Source organism: Maniola hyperantus, chromosome 22, assembly GCF_902806685.2.
Source record: "Maniola hyperantus chromosome 22, iAphHyp1.2, whole genome shotgun sequence".
Taxonomy (NCBI): domain Eukaryota; kingdom Metazoa; phylum Arthropoda; class Insecta; order Lepidoptera; family Nymphalidae; genus Maniola; species Maniola hyperantus.
Window position 1 is genome coordinate 5,567,105 of NC_048557.2, and position 22,060 is coordinate 5,589,164.

A 22,060-nucleotide genomic window follows, 5' to 3' on the forward strand; every position below is an offset into this window, starting at 1 on the left:
GAACTTGTTAATGTGTGCGTCAAATGACCCTAAATGACCCCTTTTTGATGGGCGAAATAAGCACGACTTCTGTCCAATCACAAGAGAGTTCAATACCGCGCGGAGTTTAAATTCGTAAGTACATGTAAGCATTTGAGTTTTTAATCTATTACAATCAAAATAAGTAGCTATATTTATTATAATTCTATACTTTTTCAATTTAATTAATTTATTGATATTGTTTTCCATAAATTTGAGTACGGTTTAGATTCTAAGATAAAGCTTGCCAGTTTATGTATCGAACGTAAACCAAAACTCGTCCTATTTAAAAGAATAAAAGATTTAAAAGCATTATGCCCTTTTATTGATAATTGCAATAGTTCTTTAATAATTAAATACTATTTCTTGCAAAATAAATAATAGCTTTTATGAATAATTCAATTTTTAAGGAGATTTTTGGTATATTTTGGCATAAAAATCTCAAACTTTAATTACCTACTCCATCTTGTTTTGTTTCCAATCGTTCAATGTGCAGTGTTTTGTTTTATTTTGGTGAAAAATAGAGTTTTTGTGGATATAACTACGTGAAGTAAATGAAATCCAGTTCGTTTTGTGATTTTAAAAGTTTGTATAAAGGTTTATTTATAGAATACTTATTACTTATTTGGAAAATGGAAGTTTATTCATGTGAAGTTTGTGATGGCGCTGTGTGTTTACAAAAGGTACTTAGACAAAACTTTGTTTCTCTTCCCTTTAACGTAAAAATATTAGATATTATTCGCAAAGGAATATGTGTACCACTGTTACAATTATCACAAAAAAAGTGATAAAGTCACTTATTTCGATGTTTGAGGTGGTTCTTTAGGCATGCGGCGCGGCGAGCGCTTCCTTGTAAATTGTATTGTACCTAACATCAGCTGATTTTGGCGAGTAGCAAGTAGGTATGTGCTTTTATGTTATTTATTTTTTATAGTAGTCATCATCATGATCATGATCAACCCATCGCCGGCTCACTACAGAGCACGGGTCTCCTCTCAGAGTGAGAAGGGTTTGGCCATAGTCTACCACGCTGGCCAAGTGCGGATTGGTAGACTTCACACACCTTTAAGAACATTATAGAGAACTCTCAGGCATGCAGGTTTCCTCACGATGTTTTCCTTCACCGTTAAAGCGAGTGATATTTAATTACCTACTTAAAACGCACATAACTCCGAAAAGTAAGAGGTGCGTGCCCGGGATCGAACCCCCGACCTCCGATTAAAAGGCGGACGTCCTAACAACTAGGCTATCACAGCTTATAGTAGTATGTATCATCAATCATTTTTTTTTTTTTAAAAATTTTTAATTTTTTAATTAAAAAAAAAAAAAAAAAAATTAATTTTATTTTTTTGCGATGTATTTATTCCCCATGCATGCCCGGGGCTCCGGGCCTGTGCACGCCACTGCTGTGGCTATCGTTCAGTGTTAGACACTTAGTTAGAAAATCACCCCACTGGTAAGTGTTTATCAATTTAAAAAAACTGGCCGAGGGGCTAGTCTGACTCGCGCACCGAGGGTTCCGTACTCGGGTATTTTTTCGACATTTTGCACGATAAATCAAACACTATTTACCATGCATAAAAATAAATAAAAATCTGTTTTAGACTGTACAACAGGGTGATTCGCTAACTCAGTTTCTAACACTGAAGGCACGGAGCTCATTTTTTAATCCGTTGAAGGTTTTCTACGAAAAAATATTTTAATATCACCCAGTGAAGCAGCAATGTAGAACTAACCAACCTTGGTGGCTATGATTTAGTGTCAGACACTGAGTTAGAGAATCACCTAGCTGGTACAGCCCTTTCATATGATACCCCACTTGGTATAGTTATCTCACTTTGAAAATTGAAAATACATTTTAATTTTTTGTTGGTGATGTAACCACAAATTCACGGTTTTCGGATTTTTTCCTTTAATTGTGCTATAAGACCTACACCTACCACAAGGAAGTCATTTTGTATGGACTATATCACTTTAACTTTTGTAGACTGACGGGGCTAATTGCGAATTCGAGTTTCGTTTTTGAAAATTTGAGATTATAAATCTTTAAATGTGATAAAACTAATATTCTACTTATCGAAAACAAAATTGTATATTTTTATCGACCAATGAATGACACCAAATTCTAGTTATTATAATTTGTTTATATTTTATCCAGTGAATTATTACATAGTTAAAATAATTTATTAAGTTTACGTTGCGTTGTTTATTATAGGGCTAGGTATAAAACTGCTAATACATAATTAGATAGCTGACTCCTTGTGACTAATTATAAGCTTTAAATGTTTTACCAAATTATTATTAAATACTTAAAAAAATAACATAAGTATTTATTTTAAAAATATACGAATTAAAGTAGTTATAGGATTGTATATGGAACGTTAAATAAAACCATTATTCTTTATCATTGACGTTTTATTTTTACTGAAATATAAGTTGTAAGTACATATGATAATGAAATAGATTATGAATCGATGGCATTGCTTACGGCGGTCACGCACTCATCCGATCCGAGTCCGTGAAAGTTCCGAAGTTGTCATAGAACCATTTTTTACTTTTTAAAAGAATATTAGCCATGTTAAATGACTAATAATATTCTCTCATTCATCTAAGTATTCTCCTTCCCTCTCCAACTCATCGTCAGGCTTGTGCTAGGAGTAGGTACGACAATAGTGCAATGGGCGGGGTTTGAACCGTCGACCTTTCGGTTTTCAGTCCCCTCCTTTACCGGTTGAGCTATTGAAGCTCAAATTTGTACAGTACGCGGCAGAAAGTAATGTACATCGACCTTTAGATAGCAGATTTTGTAGACTGTAGAGCATTGTCTCTGTCGGTGAGACCGACAAAACGTCATATAGTAGGTATGAGCGACAGAGACAACGCTCTACGAAGCCGAAATGTCACCCTTTTATATCGATTCGGATCGGATAAGTGCGTGATCGTTCTTAGAGTGGCCACATTAAAGCAATACGTACAGACTACAGTACCTACTACAACTTGTAAGTAACCTACGCCGATGTACCTGCGCAGAAATATTATCTTAGAAAGCGCGGCGCGCGTCCGTCTGCTTTTGGTTGTTGCCTACTCGCCAAGTTATGAACGCGCGAATTAGGAGCGAGATAGCACGAGTCCCTGTTGTTCTTATGTTTAAAATTCAAGCAATAAGGTATTTTTGCAAGCTGTGATAGCCTAATGGTTTGGACGTCCGCCTTCCTATCGGAGGTCGGGGGTTCGATCGCGGGCACGCACCTCTAACTTTTCGAAGTTATGTGCGTTTTATGTAATTAAATATCACTTGCTTTAACGGTGAAGGAAAACATCGTGAGGAAACCTGCAGGCCTGAGAATTCTCCATAATGTTCTCAAAGGTGTGTGAACCATCCGCACATGGCCAGCGTGGTAGACTATGGCCAAAACCCTTCTCTCTGAGAGGAGACCCGTACTCTGTAGTGAGCCGGCGATGGGTTGATCATGATGATGAAGGTATTTTTTGGTGTACATTCGGTTTTAGGCGGCGTTTTCTCCGATGTGACTTATAAAAATGGTAGTGGACATACTGATATCGGATCCCAATAGTATCCGACCTCTCGCTCTCGCTAGGCAGTTGAAGTAGGATAGCAATAAGTAGGTATTTGCTTCAAGTAGGTATTAGGAGCGCTCAATCTATCTTTTTATACATTCGTATGCCAAAGTAAAATACAGGATGTAACCCGAACGCTAGCAAAAACTTAGCATTATTGTTATACTACCTAAACACAATCCAATACATACATTTGCCTCATTTTGTAGTTTTACTGCCGTACTCAGAGCCGCTTAATCGTTCCTTAAGTTTAGTTAAAACGAGACAGCTATTATCTATCACATAAATCTGTCTCGTTTTAACTCAATCTTAAGTAACGATTAGCGACTCTGAGTACGGCTGTTAGTGATTTAGTATTTTTCAAACCCGCAATGTATAGCGTGCAAAACTCGGGTCAATGCCCCGCCTGCGACGCGGCATTGACTACGAGTGGCCTACTCATGCAACGTTCGTTGACCTCTAGAGTCAGTCAGATGTTTTATTTGCAATATATCGTGAACTTTTACAAAATATAGGATTTTTGTGGTATCATAATATCAGTAATCATCAGTACTATCACCTGTCATCGTTTTTGCTAGCGTTCTGGTAACACCCTGTATAATTATGTTATCAAAAAGGACGCCGTGCCTCGGCTCTGGCGGTGTGCCTTGCGCCTTAGAATGATCCGAATGTTTGAAACATACAATTATTATAAAGAAGTGTGTGCGTATAAAGATGACATTTGAACTATAACTACATTTGAACCTATCTAAGTATACAATCATACATTTCATTAAGATATTTACATTTTTATTCATATTTTACACATAAAAGAAACAATTTCGATCATGAAAATTGAATAATTAATTGATATACTTACTTAATTGATTAAACATTTTATAGTATTTAAATGAATATAACAACGAAAAAGAAGCTCAAATTCGTAAAAAAAAATATAGCCATACCTACTTAATTAACCAAAAATTATTTTAATTCATGCTGGATTTTTTGGACATTTATGAATTTAGCATTTATTTAAAATATTAATAATCAGATAATCTATCTCAATATCTATATCATATATATCTATAGATATATCTAGTATTAATCTAAAATAATTGGTCTTTTACATTCTATGATCATGATATAATTATTTCGAACTATTCATCTATGTAAGTATATCATGAAAAATTCAAAGTGGGGTGACAAACTTTGAAACATACATCAGTACCTACCTACCCTTGTTATAAATGCGAAAGTGTGTTTGTTAGTTGGTTTGTCCTTCAATCACGTCGCAACGGTGCAACGGCTTGACGTGATTTTTTGCATGGGTATGGTGACAGGCTACTTTTTATCCCGGAAAATAAAAGAGTTCCCATTTTTGAAAAACCTAATTCCACGCGGATGAAGTCGCGGGCATCAGCTAGTATAAAATATAAATTACTATTATCACTGCTGCTAATTCCTGACTGACAGACAGACAGACACATTTTCGCATTTATAATATTAGTTTGGATGTCGTTCTGTTTAACCACCAGTCCTTTTGCTTCATTCGTCAAAAACGTCGTCGTCTTTTAGTCAAAGAGCTAGCGGGCCGAGTGCGCTAAGAGACGGTGCAGTGCGAGCTCTGTTTGCCGCCCACTCTCTGTTGCGCCAGCTCGCGGCTGATCGTAGTTTCTCTAGTGGTGGTGCAGCTTAGTTCCTGCAGAGACAGCGCCAATGCGTGCGCTAGGGCTTCGTCTTCAGTCAGAAAAATTTTTTTGTGAGGGAACACTCGGTTTGGTCCTGAATCGACGATATGACAAATATTAAACACAGACTAAAGGAAAAGGACGGACGGAGTTTGCGCATAAAAATGTGTTATGAAATTGAAGCCATATGACATAATTAGTTAATTACTTATAGGTAATGTGGTTCTTTTTAACGACCAGTCTTTTTCCTTCAATCATTTAGTCAGAGAGCTAGCGGGCCGAGTGCGCTAAGAGACGGTGCAGCGCGAGCTCTGTTCGCCGCCCACTCTCTGTCCCGCCAGCTCGCGGATGATCGTAGTTTCTCTAGTGGGGGTGCCGCTCTGTTCCTGCAGAGACAGCGCCAATGCGTGCGCTAGGGCTTCGTCTTCAGTCTGAAAAAAAATTAACCCATGATAATACTATACAATACTAGCAATCCGCCCCAGCGTCGCACGAGTAGCTTATTACATTAAAAAAATATATAGGATATGTTACTCAGGAATAATGTAGCTTTCTACTGGTGAGCTTTCAAAATCGGTTCATTAGATAGTTCTAGAGATTATCCCCTCTTTATAATATTAGTATAGATGTAAGGGAAATGCAAAAACTTCGAGAATAGGTGGCATTTAACAATCATTATCACGACCAACCCTTCGCCGGCTCACAACTGAGTATGGGTCTCTTCTCACAACGAGAAGGATAGTGAGATATGTTGTGGCCGTAGGTAATAATTAAATGCGGCAACGGTGAAAGATGTTTATTCAGAGCCGGCTTATGATCTACTCCTCCTTATGGACTAACAATACCAATAAAGAAATCTTACAGAATATTGTTTTAATCTTATTGCTTAACTAACTAACTACCTAACCTACATAATTTTGCATCACCTCTCTTTCAATCCGATGTGCAGGCAACCTACTTCGATACATTGAGGAGTTGCATTTTTATGTTACAGCTAATATGAACATGCTACGTTTAAACTGACAATTCGTACATATTACAATAGCGAGTTGGGCTAAATTACATAGGTGATTCATGTTGTAATGAGTTAAATATACTGCAAAAAAAACAGTCTAAATCAGAAGATGTTATTTTTATTTATCTTTTACTAGATGAGGCCAGAATTTTTTTATTTATTTAGGTACAAGACAAGTTAGCCATTGACTACAATCGCACCTGGTGGTTTTATGGTGTATGGTTTTTATTAAATCCATACCCCTTTGATTTCTACACAGCATCCTGTGAGAACTTTTTTGATTTTCCGGGACACAAATTCCCAGGATGAGAGCTGTCTCTGTACCAAATCTTGTCAAAATCGTTGAAACGGATGGGCCGTGAAAAGATAGCAGAGACAGATAGACACACTTTCACATTTTTAATATTGAGTATAGATTTATCTTTACCATATTCCCCTGCACCGCAGTGAAGCTAGCGATGGAAGCGACCATCGTTCTGTCGGGCATGTTCCTCTCGTTCTGTCGTATACGAGCCATCGCCGCGTTACTGCAAACAAGAATAATGTTCTTATATAGGGAGTTACATGAACGCTGGCAAAAACGAAGACAGGTGAAAGTGCTGATGATTCAGTAATAGGGTATTTGACTACATCCGTACCCTTATATAAATGCGCAAGTGTGTTTGTTTGTTGGTTTGTTGGTTTGTCCTTCAATCACGTCGCAACGGTGCAACGGATTGACGTGATTTTTCGCATGGGTATAGATAAAGACCTGAAGAGTGACATATGCTACTTTTTATCCCGGAAAATCAAAGAGTTCCCACGGGATTTAAAAAAAATCTAATTCCACGCGTACGAAGTCGCGGGCATCAGCTAGTCAAAAATAAATTATTTCTCAGTGATTATAAAATAGAGGGTCTTCCAGAATACGTAAAATCCACGTCCTTTGTTGGTTTTAAGTGTAATAACCATTTTGCATTATCGATTAAACTAAAAAAAGCACATCAAATGATTGTGACGTCACACACATAGAATATATATATATATATTTAACTTTTAAGTATTATACCACTAGATTAATTTGTTACGTGTAGGTAACTAATGTCACGGCATTGGTGTACGGAAAACTCAAGTTTCGAGTTTATGAGTACACCTGAATTTGTTGTAAACTGTAAATATTTTTTATAAATAAATTATTTTAGTGGACTTCACAATTTTCAAACCCCTATTTCGCCCCTTAGAGGTCGAATTTTCAAAAATCTTTTCTTAGCGGATGCCTACGTCATAATAGCTATCTGCATGCCAAATTTTAGCCCGATCTGTCCAGTAGTTTGAGCTGTGCGTTGATAGATCAGTCAGTCAGTCACCTTTTCCTTTTATATATTTAGATTATTATTTAAGTATACAAACGCGAGCTGTCTCTTCTTGGCTCCCAGTTTTCCGTCACAGGTGTGATCCACTGCATGTCTGTGACGCAGGCAGTAGTTGAGCGCGCACTCCGCGCACACCAGCGGCACCATCTCCTTAGTCTTGCAGCCTTTGTACGAACATTTATTTGTAAACACCTGTAACAACGATGACATCATCATCTGACCCCCAATATGGTTTTTGACAGCTAGTCAAGTCAGTAACTTTTTATCAAACGTCAAAACTAAGTATGCGATATTATATGGAATACCGGTGTGTGACGTCACAATCATTTGACGTGCTTTTTTTAGTTTAATCGACAATTAAAAATGGTTATTACACTTAAAACCAACAAAGGACGTGGATTTTACGTATTTTGGAAGATGTAGTCAAATACTCAATTGTGTAAGAAAAACTTATTCATCATTATCGTAATCGTCAACAAATTATGCCCTTTGATTGGCTGTGAAAAAATGTAAACAGCGAATCAACCAATCAAAGGGCAGAATTTTTTCACAATTACGATAATGATGAATACGTTTCTCTTACACAATCAAGGGGCAGGTCTCCTCTCAGTAAGTATAGATTGACAGACTTCACACACCTTTGAGAACATTATGGAGAACTTTCAGGCATGCAGAACCTCCGTTACGGTAAAATTACCAGCTACAATGTCACAATTACAATCACCTCTGATTGATTGACGCTCGCCCACTATTGGCTACAGTGCATTGTTGCAACAAGAATACCACAAGTTCAGCCAATCACAACAATTAAGATAATAATGATTGATGTAGTTTTTCCACAATCGACCAAGTTTCCTCACAATGTTTAAATGTAGAAGTAGTAGAAATAAATAAATAACCTTTTTTCTCCTCTCCCTAGCTGGGTCAGACATGCACTGGTTGTCTATATGAGCGCTCACAGCCACGTCAGGGGGCTCGTCTCTCTTCCCGGGCACAGGGGACCCACACAAGGGACACTCTGGTACTTGTACGTCTCTTGCATTGGATGCCGTACACTCATGTTTGATGTAGGAAAAATGGTCTGAACTGCAAAGAATGATTAACATATAAATTTTTAGGGGTCCGTACCTCAAGAGCAAAAACGGAAACCTATAGGGTACTTCCCATTGACCAATCATGAAACTTGGCAGAAAGTTAGGTCTTATCGCAGACATGAGGGGAGAAATGAATTTGTGGTTACATCACAAGAAAAAATTAAAATGTGTTCATGAACTAATATTGCTATTTTGACCTTTCAAAGTAAGATTACTATAAGCTAGCAGACAGACAGACAGACATACTTTCGCATTTAGAATATTAGTATGGATTATTAACTAATAATGGTGCCAACGATCTTGTTCGCGTAGATTTGGGGGTTTTAAAAATCTCGTGGGAACTCTTTAATTTTCTGGGATAAAAAGTATCCATATGGACGAAATCGCGTACATCATAATATTATAGTACAATACTTATTAAATCTTACCAATAAACTTCTCTGCACGCATCACATTTCATGGGCAGGAAATCTGTAAAAGTAAATCCATTCATTATTATTATATATTCAATAGTGTGTTTGTTTGTTACTTTTGTATGCCTCAACTGATTGCAATGAAATTTATCATAAATCTAAAGAAGAAGAAGAAGAACTTACCTGGAGCAGGGCATAGGCACAGAGTAAGGATATGATATTACATTTAAACAGAGCAATAGGGTGTTGGACCGTAGTAATAAAATGAAGTAATTTTTTGAATAGCGGTAGTTTATGGGGCTAGAATTCATTATTAAAGAGAATAATAAAATATTAAAGAAAAAAAAACTTTATTTTTATCTATTTTTAACATTAACGTCACGCTGTATGGAAGGCAAATAATGACGTCACAATCCGTAAACGACATTTTTTTTAATTTTTTTAGAATAGTTATTTCAGTGCGAAAATATTTTTTATTAAAAATACTTGTCGTTTACGCCATGTGACGTCATAAATCGCTTTTCGTACAGCGTAACGTTAATAATTAATTATTTTTGATTATTCTCTTTAATAATGAGTTCTAGCCCCATAAACTACGACTATACAAAAAATCCCGTCATTTTATTATTACAGTCCAAGCCCCAATTATGCGGTAAATGTGAGGTGAAGGAGCGTCCCAAACTGGCCTATGTAGTTAGGGCCCTAAGTTGTCATAGTAGTTATTTACCAAGAGATCAAAGAAGTTGGACTGCTTCCCTTCCGTCCCTCTTGACATGGGCCCTTATTAATTGACTAACTGTCCCAACCTGGTTTTCACTCAACCTTCCCCAGCAGTTGTACATTGATATAGATCTATACTTCTATACTTAATAATATAAATGCAAGTGTGTCTGTCTATCTGCTACGTGTTCATGGGCCATCCGTTCAGCAGATTTTGATTAAATTTGGTACAGAGTTATTCACATGGGCCTTGTCTAGTCTATGTTATTATCGTATGGATTTGTACTTATTTATTTTCATTTTTATTCATTTATGCCCAAACAGTTTACATAATACTTATAAATAATCTGTCTTGGTAATTTTGTAGAGATGATAAACAGGTGTTTGACTATAAACTCTCTGAGCTCTTAGCTCTAAGAGCAAGGTAAGATTATTATTGTAGAAAACACATTTACTTTGTATCTTTATAGTTGTTAAAATTTTAAAAAATCTTTTCCTACTAAGAGTTAGATATTCTCGAGCTTGAATTTCCTTTACTTACCTAGTTTATTACATGATTTGTAAGAACAGTTCCTTCCAATGTGCGGAAATTCCATTGTTTTTAGATTAGGTATAAACTATAAAGTTAAAATATAGTGTAAAGCAAGTTATGAGGTACTTTTTACGCAACAAAGTCTACTACAATTATGACGAAATAAGCTTCTAGAGCACAACTTTTATACTTGAGTAGGTATTCGTCATACGTTTAATGGTATATTCACGAATTTTATATTATAATAGTAATTTTGATTTGTCATCATTGTTTTCATTTTCATTTTTCAACATTTGACAATAAATTGACAGTTGACATTAGAATGTTTCCACTAACGATTTTGTTTTTACCCTAGTTTCTGTACAGGTAGCTGGCAGGAAATAATTGTACATCAAACTTTAGAAGAACCTGACATTGGCTAATCTGTGTAAAGCCAGAAGAAAAAAAAAAAAAAAAAAAAAAAAAAAAACTTTAGAAGAGATTTCGGCTTCGTAGAGCGTTGTCTCTGTCACTCATATCTGTCATATGTGACGTTTTGTCGGTCTCAACGACAGAGACCTATGAAAGCGCTCTTCTAGCTAGCCGCTCCTTCTAGAGGTCGATGTACAATATTTCCTGCCAGCTACTGTACAGAAACTAGGGTAAAAACAACCTTACGGGTACTGGGAATTCGCATTAAATTACCCTTAAAATTATCATCTTCTATCATCGTCTTGTGACGCAGGTGTTTGGTTACAATTTGCAAAAAAAACAAAAATTTCTATATACAAATAATGAATATCCAGCTGATTAGTTTTTTGCCTATAAAAATACGCTATCGTGCTTCTAGTTCTTTCTGAAAAAAATATCATATAGTCATTTCTAGTCTTTTCATTTAGTCCCTTTGATAATATTAAAAAAAAAACACTAAAATAACATTGGGTGGGTATAAAATATAAAAGTTAGTTTGAGTTTGTTGTGGGCTCTTCTCAGACCTGGGCGCGTTTGGAACCCTCGTAGCTTTAGTTTTAAGTTTGCGTTATAATTATCACCACTATATCTTACAAATCTAACACCATACCAGACTATCAATAAGAGTAATTTATTACCTATTTTGAATAAATCATTTGACTTTGACTTTGAAAAAATTACTACCTTAACTCGACTTTACCCAAAATTAGCCTAAATCTCTGTCAACATAAAAACGCCGTACACCGTAGGTACCTACTACGTCGTTTCACCCTTAAATAGGGTGAAATCCTTAAAAGTGGAAACACTTATTTAAATCCATTTTATTGTATTTGGTAGTAGTACAGTTGTAATACAATTTCTTTGGGTGGTGGTTTGGTGTCATGGTGACAACCAAAATCGATCTTTTCGATAAACGGAACGTGGAAAAAATATGTAGTTGTTACATACTCTTTGATCCAAGTTAACAGACAATCCAATTTCTACCCAATTTACTAGTTGGGTTATTGATCAGAAATTATTATTGCCTGCAGCCTGCCTGCCGACTGCTATTACCTTACCTGTTTCGTGCAGTGTTTCTGTGCATAGAAGGTGCATAGTCATTTATTTTATAAATGCATATCGTTTTGCCTCTCATTAGAGTGCTCCAAACTCTCATTTTGTATCTATATGACCTTTCGTGCCTTTGAGTTTGACCATGACAATAGTTGTCAGTGTCACATCTGTCAATTGATTCATGATTTGGATTTGATTTACTTTCTTTCCCCTATGTCCGGGGTTGGCCAAAAAATATAAGTTTTAACTCGAATTATAAAATTTAAATGAAATTCCACATTGTGGGTCACTAAATAAATCTGGGGCTTATAGAAAATTTAATTGAAAAGATGAGTAAGCTTATCCCGTCCGCCGCAAAGCTGTTCAGTGGAACTTCAGTCACGGTGCGCTGTTATTTCCAACTTTATTGTGTTGTTTACACCAAATACAATAGTTTAATAAATACGGTGTGATGTTAAAATGTGAATTTGTTTTAGAAAGTTGCTGCCCCAGCGACTGTTTTGTCGAACGCGAAATATAGTACAAAATCAGAAGCTACATTCGAAATCAAGGTATGTTTACTTTATTGCTGCTTTAATGCTCTTAATTTTAGTTAAATTCACTGAAATTTGTATAACATTGTTTTAGCTTTATGATATTGGTAGTGCCACTGTGTAAATATCGGTAAAAGTTTAATTTTCTATAATTATGTAACTTAACCTTCAAAATGTCAATGGTTGAAATGTTTTGCTTTATCAACCTGCTCAGTGCAACATTGTCATAATTTTTAAAATTATTATACCAAGAATTCTCATATGGTTTCTTAGTTTCCAGGACTGCCATCCTGTGAGTCTAAATTTTTTTAAGTATTCTTTTAATTTATTTACCGACTGTATACAAAACAAACAGAGTTAAATTAAAGCAAGTTTTATTATAACAGTCCATTCCATAATATACTATCTTTAGTAAAAAGTGTCCCAAACTTTAATAACTGTATATGAACTGTCAACCAAATATTTTGTTAAGTTTAATCAATTTAAAATGACTGCCCTGCCACAGATCGCCTGACATCGAATGTGTTAAATATATATTTCATCTAACTACCTTCAATAAATAAATTAATAATCTTGAACATTATTGAACATTATTTTAATATCAAACTAATTCGTTAAAAATAACCTAACAGTTGAATACTGACAAACTGTAACAATAATTATAATCGAAAAGCTAACACTAGACATAAGGGCTGATTTTGTTTGAACAAGAGTATGATTTAATGTCTCTTGTTTATAGCCATACAAACTTCACAAGTTGGAGACAGGTCCAGCCACATCTGCCACCCTCACAGCAGAAGATGCAGTCAAATTGTATGAGAAGCTTGCAGTGCTCAGGCGAATCGAGACAGCGTCTGGAAACTTATACAAGGAAAAGATTATCCGCGGCTTCTGCCACTTGTATTCAGGTAATTTAATCATTTTATCATAAAATAAAATAAAATAAAAATAGCCTTTATTCTCTGATCTACTTTCAATTTATTAATCAAAGAGTTCCTACAGGATTTTTAAAAAACATATATACACTTAGATGAGCATGGGCAATGGGCATCTTCTATCCATACTAATATTATAAAAGTGAAAGTGTGTCTGTCTGTCTGTCTGCTAGTCTTTCACGGCCCATCCGTTCAACCGATTTTGACGAAATTTGGTACAGTTATTGCTTGCATCCTGGGGAAGGACATAGGCTACTTTTTATCCCGGAAAGTCAAAGAGTTCCCACAGGATTTTAGAGAACCTAAATCCACGCGGATGCAGTCGCGGGCATCATCTAGTTTGATATAAAGATAGCTTCCTGGAGATATAGTATACAGGTTTTTAAAAAACATACTTGCAATTTTTTTGTGTCATCCATGTGTCATCAGATAGATTCTTATTTAGGTACCTATAAACACTTTATGCACAAGAGCATAAAAAGCAGTTTTAGTCCGCTTACAGCCAGCATAAAGAAGAACTTTACCAGCATGAGAAGTGAAAATATTTTTTTTAATTTTGAATAGGTCAAGAGGCAGTAGCAGTAGGGATGAGAGCTGCTATGCGCGACGTAGACTCAGTAATAACGGCCTACCGTTGCCACGGCTGGACTCACCTGATGGGCGTCAGTGTCCTGGGCGTATTGGCCGAGTTGACCGGACGGGCGACCGGCTGCTCCCGAGGCAAGGGTGGCTCCATGCATTTATATGCAAAGAACTTTTATGGTGGCAACGGCATTGTGGGGGCTCAGGTATGTACCAATCAGGTACCAATGCAGAAAATGCTTTGTGATCATTACCCATATTATAAATGCGAAAGTGTGTTTGTTTGTTGGTTTGTCCTTCAATCACGTCGCAACGGAGCAATGGATCGACGTGATTTTTCGCATGGGTACTATACCAATGCAAAAAATCACGTTGATCCGTAAAGACCTGCAAAGTGACATAGGTTACTTTTTATCCCGGAAAATCAAAGTTCCCACTGGATTTTTCAAAACCTTAATCCACACGGACAAAGTCGCGGGCATCATCTAATAAGTTTAAGTCATTGTGGTGGGCTCTTCTCAGACCTCAGCGCGTTTGGAACCCTTGTGCATTAATTTTAAGTGCGCTTAAAAAATATCACCACTATCATCTTACAAATGCAACAACCGACTATCAAAATGTGTAATTTATTACCTTTTTTGAATAAACTATTTGATTTGATTTGTCAGGTCAGTCAGTCAGCTTTTCCTTTTATATATATATAGAAGATAGATGATATTTTTGTTGTAGACGCCACTAGGTGCAGGCTTGGCGTTCGCCCACAAGTACCGAGGGGATGGAGGTGTGGCCTTTGCATTATATGGTGACGGAGCGGCCAACCAGGGCCAACTGTTTGAAGCATACAACATGGCCAAGTTGTGGGACCTGCCCTGCGTGTTTGTGTGCGAGAACAATGGTTATGGTAAGTTTACTTTGTGATGATAATAGAGTTTGTTGTGGACTCTTCTCAGTTAGGAACCCTCGTAGCTTTAGTTTTAAGTTTAAGTAATAATTTTCACTGCTACATAATTTTATTGCAAATTCAGAAAGTGTCATACAATAATATCTGAATAATGAGTTTTTGATACGTAAGTACAAACTGTATACATATAATGATGATTTGGAGGTATCGATATTTCAACCCAGTTTCTATTATTAATAGGGATTATTTGCATCATATTATGTCATTAAACCTCGAAATAAGACTAAAATCATAAGTTTTCTTCGAATATTGATGTTAAAGATTATAATGCACACTAATTTTTGTATATTCACATCATTTATTTCAGTAGATTTTTTTTAATAGCAACACAGTAAACATTTCCATTATCTGTATAAAAACATATTTATTTTTATGCCTCCAGGTATGGGCACAAGTGTGGACCGTGCATCAGCCAGTCCGGACTACTACACGCGCGGGGACTACGTGCCCGGCATCTGGGTGGACGGCATGGACGTCATCGCCACCCGGGAAGCGACCCGGTTCGCTATCGAATACTGCTCCAGTGGAAAAGGTCAGTGTTGACTATAGTACAGGTATGGGCGCAAGTGTGGACCGTGCATCAGCCAGTCCGGACTACACGCGCGGGGACTACGTGCCCGGCATCTGGGTGGACGGCATGGACGTCATCGCCACCCGGGAAGCGACCCGGTTCGCTATCGAATACTGCTCCAGTGGAAAAGGTCAGTGTTGACTATAGTACAGGTATGGGCGCAAGTGTGGACCGTGCATCAGCCAGTCCGGACTACTACACGCGCGGGGACTACGTGCCCGGCATCTGGGTGGACGGCATGGACGTCATCGCCACCCGGGAAGCGACCCGGTTCGCTATCGAATACTGCTCCAGTGGAAAAGGTCAGTGTTGACTATAGTACAGGTATGGGCGCAAGTGTGGACCGTGCATCAGCCAGTCCGGACTACTACACGCGCGGGGACTACGTGCCCGGCATCTGGGTGGACGGCATGGACGTCATCGCCACCCGGGAAGCGACCCGGTTCGCTATCGAATACTGCTCCAGTGGAAAAGGTCAGTGTTGACTATAGTACAGGTATGGGCGCAAGTGTGGACCGTGCATCAGCCAGTCCGGACTACTACACGCGCGGGGACTACGTGCCCGGCATCTGGGTGGACGGCATGGACGTCATCGCCACCCGGGAAGCGACCCGGTTCGCTATCGAATACTGCTCCAGTGGAAAAGGTCAGTGTTGACTATAGTACAGGTATGGGCGCAAGTGTGGACCGTGCATCAGCCAGTCCGGACTACTACACGCGCGGGGACTACGTGCCCGGCATCTGGGTGGACGGCATGGACGTCATCGCCACCCGGGAAGCGACCCGGTTCGCTATCGAATACTGCTCCAGTGGAAAAGGTCAGTGTTGACTATAGTACAGGTATGGGCGCAAGTGTGGACCGTGCATCAGCCAGTCCGGACTACTACACGCGCGGGGACTACGTGCCCGGCATCTGGGTGGACGGCATGGACGTCATCGCCACCCGGGAAGCGACCCGGTTCGCTATCGAATACTGCTCCAGTGGAAAAGGTCAGTGTTGACTATAGTACAGGTATGGGCGCAAGTGTGGACCGTGCATCAGCCAGTCCGGACTACTACACGCGCGGGGACTACGTGCCCGGCATCTGGGTGGACGGCATGGACGTCATCGCCACCCGGGAAGCGACCCGGTTCGCTATCGAATACTGCTCCAGTGGAAAAGGTCAGTGTTGACTATAGTACAGGTATGGGCGCAAGTGTGGACCGTGCATCAGCCAGTCCGGACTACTACACGCGCGGGGACTACGTGCCCGGCATCTGGGTGGACGGCATGGACGTCATCGCCACCCGGGAAGCGACCCGGTTCGCTATCGAATACTGCTCCAGTGGAAAAGGTCAGTGTTGACTATAGTACAGGTATGGGCGCAAGTGTGGACCGTGCATCAGCCAGTCCGGACTACTACACGCGCGGGGACTACGTGCCCGGCATCTGGGTGGACGGCATGGACGTCATCGCCACCCGGGAAGCGACCCGGTTCGCTATCGAATACTGCTCCAGTGGAAAAGGTCAGTGTTGACTATAGTACAGGTATGGGCGCAAGTGTGGACCGTGCATCAGCCAGTCCGGACTACTACACGCGCGGGGACTACGTGCCCGGCATCTGGGTGGACGGCATGGACGTCATCGCCACCCGGGAAGCGACCCGGTTCGCTATCGAATACTGCTCCAGTGGAAAAGGTCAGTGTTGACTATAGTACAGGTATGGGCGCAAGTGTGGACCGTGCATCAGCCAGTCCGGACTACTACACGCGCGGGGACTACGTGCCCGGCATCTGGGTGGACGGCATGGACGTCATCGCCACCCGGGAAGCGACCCGGTTCGCTATCGAATACTGCTCCAGTGGAAAAGGTCAGTGTTGACTATAGTACAGGTATGGGCGCAAGTGTGGACCGTGCATCAGCCAGTCCGGACTACTACACGCGCGGGGACTACGTGCCCGGCATCTGGGTGGACGGCATGGACGTCATCGCCACCCGGGAAGCGACCCGGTTCGCTATCGAATACTGCTCCAGTGGAAAAGGTCAGTGTTGACTATAGTACAGGTATGGGCGCAAGTGTGGACCGTGCATCAGCCAGTCCGGACTACTACACGCGCGGGGACTACGTGCCCGGCATCTGGGTGGACGGCATGGACGTCATCGCCACCCGGGAAGCGACCCGGTTCGCTATCGAATACTGCTCCAGTGGAAAAGGTCAGTGTTGACTATAGTACAGGTATGGGCGCAAGTGTGGACCGTGCATCAGCCAGTCCGGACTACTACACGCGCGGGGACTACGTGCCCGGCATCTGGGTGGACTGCATGGACGTCATCGCCACCCGGGAAGCGACCCGGTTCGCTATCGAATACTGCTCCAGTGGAAAAGGTCAGTGTTGACTATAGTACAGGTATGGGCGCAAGTGTGGACCGTGCATCAGCCAGTCCGGACTACTACACGCGCGGGGACTACGTGCCCGGCATCTGGGTGGACGGCATGGACGTCATCGCCACCCGGGAAGCGACCCGGTTCGCTATCGAATACTGCTCCAGTGGAAAAGGTCAGTGTTGACTATAGTACAGGTATGGGCGCAAGTGTGGACCGTGCATCAGCCAGTCCGGACTACTATACGCGCGGGGACTACGTGCCCGGCATCTGGGTGGACGGCATGGACGTCATCGCCACCCGGGAAGCGACCCGGTTCGCTATCGAATACTGCTCCAGTGGAAAAGGTCAGTGTTGACTATAGTACAGGTATGGGCGCAAGTGTGGACCGTGCATCAGCCAGTCCGGACTACTACACGCGCGGGGACTACGTGCCCGGCATCTGGGTGGACGGCATGGACGTCATCGCCACCCGGGAAGCGACCCGGTTCGCTATCGAATACTTCTCCAGTGGAAAAGGTCAGTGTTGACCCTTGACCCTGACAAAGAAAATGTTTTTTGTCTACTTTAGTCACGTCTGTGATTGGAGGAATTTGTTTTTTTGACAAATAAATATATTTTTTTACTTTTGTTTCCAGGTCCGCTAGTAATGGAGATGGAAACATACCGGTACTCGGGCCACTCGATGTCAGACCCCGGTACGTCGTACCGTACCAGAGACGAAGTTCAGGAGGTGCGACAGACGCGTGACCCCATCACTTCTTTCAAAGAGAAAATCCTGTCTAATGAACTTGTGTCGCCTGATCAGCTTAAGGTATATTGTAAACATTATCATCATCATGATCAACCCATCGCCGGCTTACTACAGAGCACGGGTCTACTCTCAGAGTGAGAAGAGTTTTGGCCAAGGTCTACCAAGTGCGGATTGACAGACTTTACACACCTTATGGAGAACGTTATGGAGAACTCTCAGGCATGCAGGTTTCCTCACGATGTTTCCTTCACCGTTAGCAAGTTATATTTAATTACTTAAAATGCACATAACTCCGAAAAGTTAGGGGTGCCCGGGATCGAACCCCCGACCTCCGATTAGGAGGCGGATGTCCTAACCACTAGGCTATCACAGCTTTTGTAAACATTATCATCATCTTTTTACAATTATTATTATGATAGTGTTTTTCACTTCAAGGAAATTTCTAAATAAGTTTCAGGAGGTACATATCAAAAATAGCGTCTTGGACTGGAGTAATAAAATGGTGTGATTTTTTGTATAGCGGTAGTTTATGGGGCTAGAATTCATTATTAAAGAGAATAATTTAAAAAAATCCTTTCATATGATACCCCACTTGGTATATTTACCTTTACCTTTACTTTGAAAGTTGAAAATACTTACTAATTATTTGTTCGTGAACACATTTTTTTTGTGATGTAACCAAAATTCACGGTTTTCGGATTTTCCCCTTACATGTGCTATAAGAACTACCTACCTGCCAAATTTCATGATTCTAGAATCTATGTCAACGAGAAGTACCCTAAAGGTTTCTTGACAGACAGATAGACAACAAAGTGATCCTATAAGTTCCTTTTTTCCTTTTAAGGTACGGAACCCTAAAGATAATCTTATTCCACAGGAAATCGACGCAGCCGTACGCAAAGAAGTGGACGATGCCACGAAACGAGCCAAGTCCGACCCTGAGATACCCCTAGAAGAACTTTCTGGTGATATTTACTACAACTGCCTCGAAGACCCCATTAGAGGCGTCCGCCCCGACGCGCCGCTCAAACACTTGCAAGTCGTTGCCCGCAACTAGAGGAGTACATGCTACGGGCGAGATGCAGCAACTTCTAGCTGCAATTGTATAGCCGGCAACTTGCCGCTTTTAGTACCGTCATCGCGTCATTGATATATTGGAAAAATCGTTAGTAAAAAATTGACGGGCTATACAGTTGCCAGCAAGATCTTGATAGCTAGTTGTGAAGCCATTTTAGGTTAGGGCGAATTTGAATAGGTAAAATGGACGAAAAAAGATGTGTGGTCTGACACTTGCATTTAGCGATTTTAATACCACGGTATTCGCCTTAAGGCGCCATGCCTTCTCCATGGACGAGAGAATCGAATAATCTCCACGGTACAACGATAAAAGGGTATTTGACAGCAGATAAAATATAGGATCTATTGATGGCACCCGTATTGAATTGTATGAATTTTGGAAACCAACTAATTAGTTAAGAAAAATACGAGATGTTTTTGAGAGAAAACCGACAAGGAAAATGATTTTTTGTCTACTTTAGTCACGTGATCGTAAACCTCTATGATTGGCCGAATGGTTGTTGACGTCATCTGCTGTAAACTCGTAGTCTCAACTCTCAACAGTAGTCAACAACCAAAGGTTACGAGCAGATGACGTCACGATGACGTATGAGGCGCCATATTGTTAGAAAAGCGTTGTCGCGGGATATTGAAATAATATTTTGTTTTCGCGTTTCCTTGCCCTATATGTAATGGAACGTAAAATATACATTTTGTATTGAGTCATTAGACATCAGTGATTGACGTAGAACAGTAGGGCGATTTCGTAAAACCGGCATCAATCATTACAATCTCAATTGTTGTGATTGGCTGAATTTGTGCTATTCTTGTTGCAACAATGCATTGCAGCCAATAGTGAGCGAGCGTTAACCAATTTCGATTGCGATCGTGACATCGTAGCTTGACAGCTTAGATTGCGGTAGAATGACATCTACCGCAATCGCGCAGCTGTTTTTAAAAACTGTCAAAAACCCTATACCGCCAGCGTATCATCGCGACTCGCAACGAAACGCCACGAGACCGCAACTAATCGTCGCGTGACGTGACCGCAACGCCTTGTTGGGCATCTCAACTGTGGCGTAACATCGCCGGGTATCGCCGGGTGACTCGACGGTATCGTCGCGAGACTCGACGGTATCGTCACGAGACTCGACGGTATCGTCACGAGACTCGACGGTATCATCACGAGACTCGACGGTATCGTTGCAAGACTCAATGGTATTGCCGCGATACGCGACGAGTCTGTGACTTTATACTCGTCCAGAGTCACTCGTATCGCCCATAGAGTATCGAATTTTGTCACACGGCGACACTTTCTCATCCGTGGAAATGGTACCTAAGTGATCAAGTGCCATTATCTCGCTGTTTGAATACAATAATTAAAAATAAGCAATACAGAATGAAAAAGTTATGTTTTTGTTTTTTTTTGTAATGTGAAAATTTTATTAAATCAAGAGATAGTTCGTTAAAATGTCACTCCTCCATTTTAAGACGTGTGATAGTTAGCTGGTCGTCACTGAGTAAGGCGCAAAGCACACCAACAGATTGGAGTCAAGGCGCGCCGACTTGCTCTTTAAGTGGTGGGAGGCTTCGGCCGTGGCTAGTTACCACCCTAATGGCCTGCCGCCCAGTGATTTAGCGTTCCGATACGATACCGTGTAGAAACCAAAGGGGTATGGATTTAGTAAACACTGCCACACCCCTTCCAGATCAGCCCGCTTCCATTTTAGACTGCATCATCACTTACCACCAGGTGAGATTCCAGTCAAGAGCTAGCTTGTATCTGAATAAAAAAAGGGCCACCGATGGTGGTGGTTGCGCATTCGGTGATGAGTGACGACCATTATGCAATAATAGTGGGATAAAGGTGCCTGTCAACTGAAGAGGAGTAGAGCGGCTATATGCCTATCAGATTTTTTATTTTTGATAATCTGAGTGGTCTGCGTAACACATCTCCGCTCCACTTCACTTTAATGGACAGGCACCCTAAGATGATTTTTTTTTTTAATTTCTTTTTCAATTGGTAGATCTTATACATGATGTAGAATGTTACCAACAAGATTATATTTTATACTACGTTAGATTTAGTAGAAAATATTTTTCAAATGATCTTATTTTTTATGTTGAGAGGTTTTGTTTATTTTTCTTTTATCATTATTTCATTATTTTTCAAAATCTTAAACTGCCAATTCATAAGTTGTTAATATTTGTACGTACTTTACTGCACTATTGTTTCTTTTATTGTAAATATTTATTAATAAAATATTAAAAGTTGAAGCTTTGTTTTTATTACGACTGGTCTAGAATTAGTAGAAATAATTTGTAAAAACGGCTGACTTATAAAGTACAGTTTTGCCATGAGTGTTATAATTATTTTTTATAACAATGAAATAAATTGATGGCACGCTG

The 22,060-nt window shown here is 40.1% G+C and overlaps 2 protein-coding genes across 2 annotated transcripts; one reads left to right on the plus strand and one right to left on the minus strand.

Annotated features, from left to right (window-relative positions):
* Positions 1 to 3,784: 3,784 nt before the first annotated feature.
* LOC117992928 (AN1-type zinc finger protein 2A-like) lies at positions 3,785 to 10,675 on the minus strand. Its single transcript, XM_034980655.2, has 6 exons — positions 10,403 to 10,675; positions 9,157 to 9,199; positions 8,534 to 8,720; positions 7,672 to 7,826; positions 6,710 to 6,809; positions 3,785 to 5,698 (listed from the first exon to the last, which is right to left on the minus strand). Exons 1-6 carry the CDS (start codon positions 10,455 to 10,457, stop codon positions 5,555 to 5,557), a joined length of 684 nt encoding a protein of 227 aa, XP_034836546.1. The 5' UTR covers positions 10,458 to 10,675; the 3' UTR covers positions 3,785 to 5,554.
* A 1,402-nt stretch (positions 10,676 to 12,077) lies between these two features.
* On the plus strand, positions 12,078 to 21,928 carry LOC117992927 (probable pyruvate dehydrogenase E1 component subunit alpha, mitochondrial). The gene is made up of 8 exons (XM_034980654.2): positions 12,078 to 12,279; positions 12,373 to 12,447; positions 13,169 to 13,337; positions 13,929 to 14,152; positions 14,676 to 14,847; positions 15,290 to 15,439; positions 18,480 to 18,655; positions 19,473 to 21,928. Exons 1-8 carry the CDS (start codon positions 12,226 to 12,228, stop codon positions 19,650 to 19,652), a joined length of 1,200 nt encoding a protein of 399 aa, XP_034836545.1. The 5' UTR covers positions 12,078 to 12,225; the 3' UTR covers positions 19,653 to 21,928.
* Positions 21,929 to 22,060: the final 132 nt, after the last annotated feature.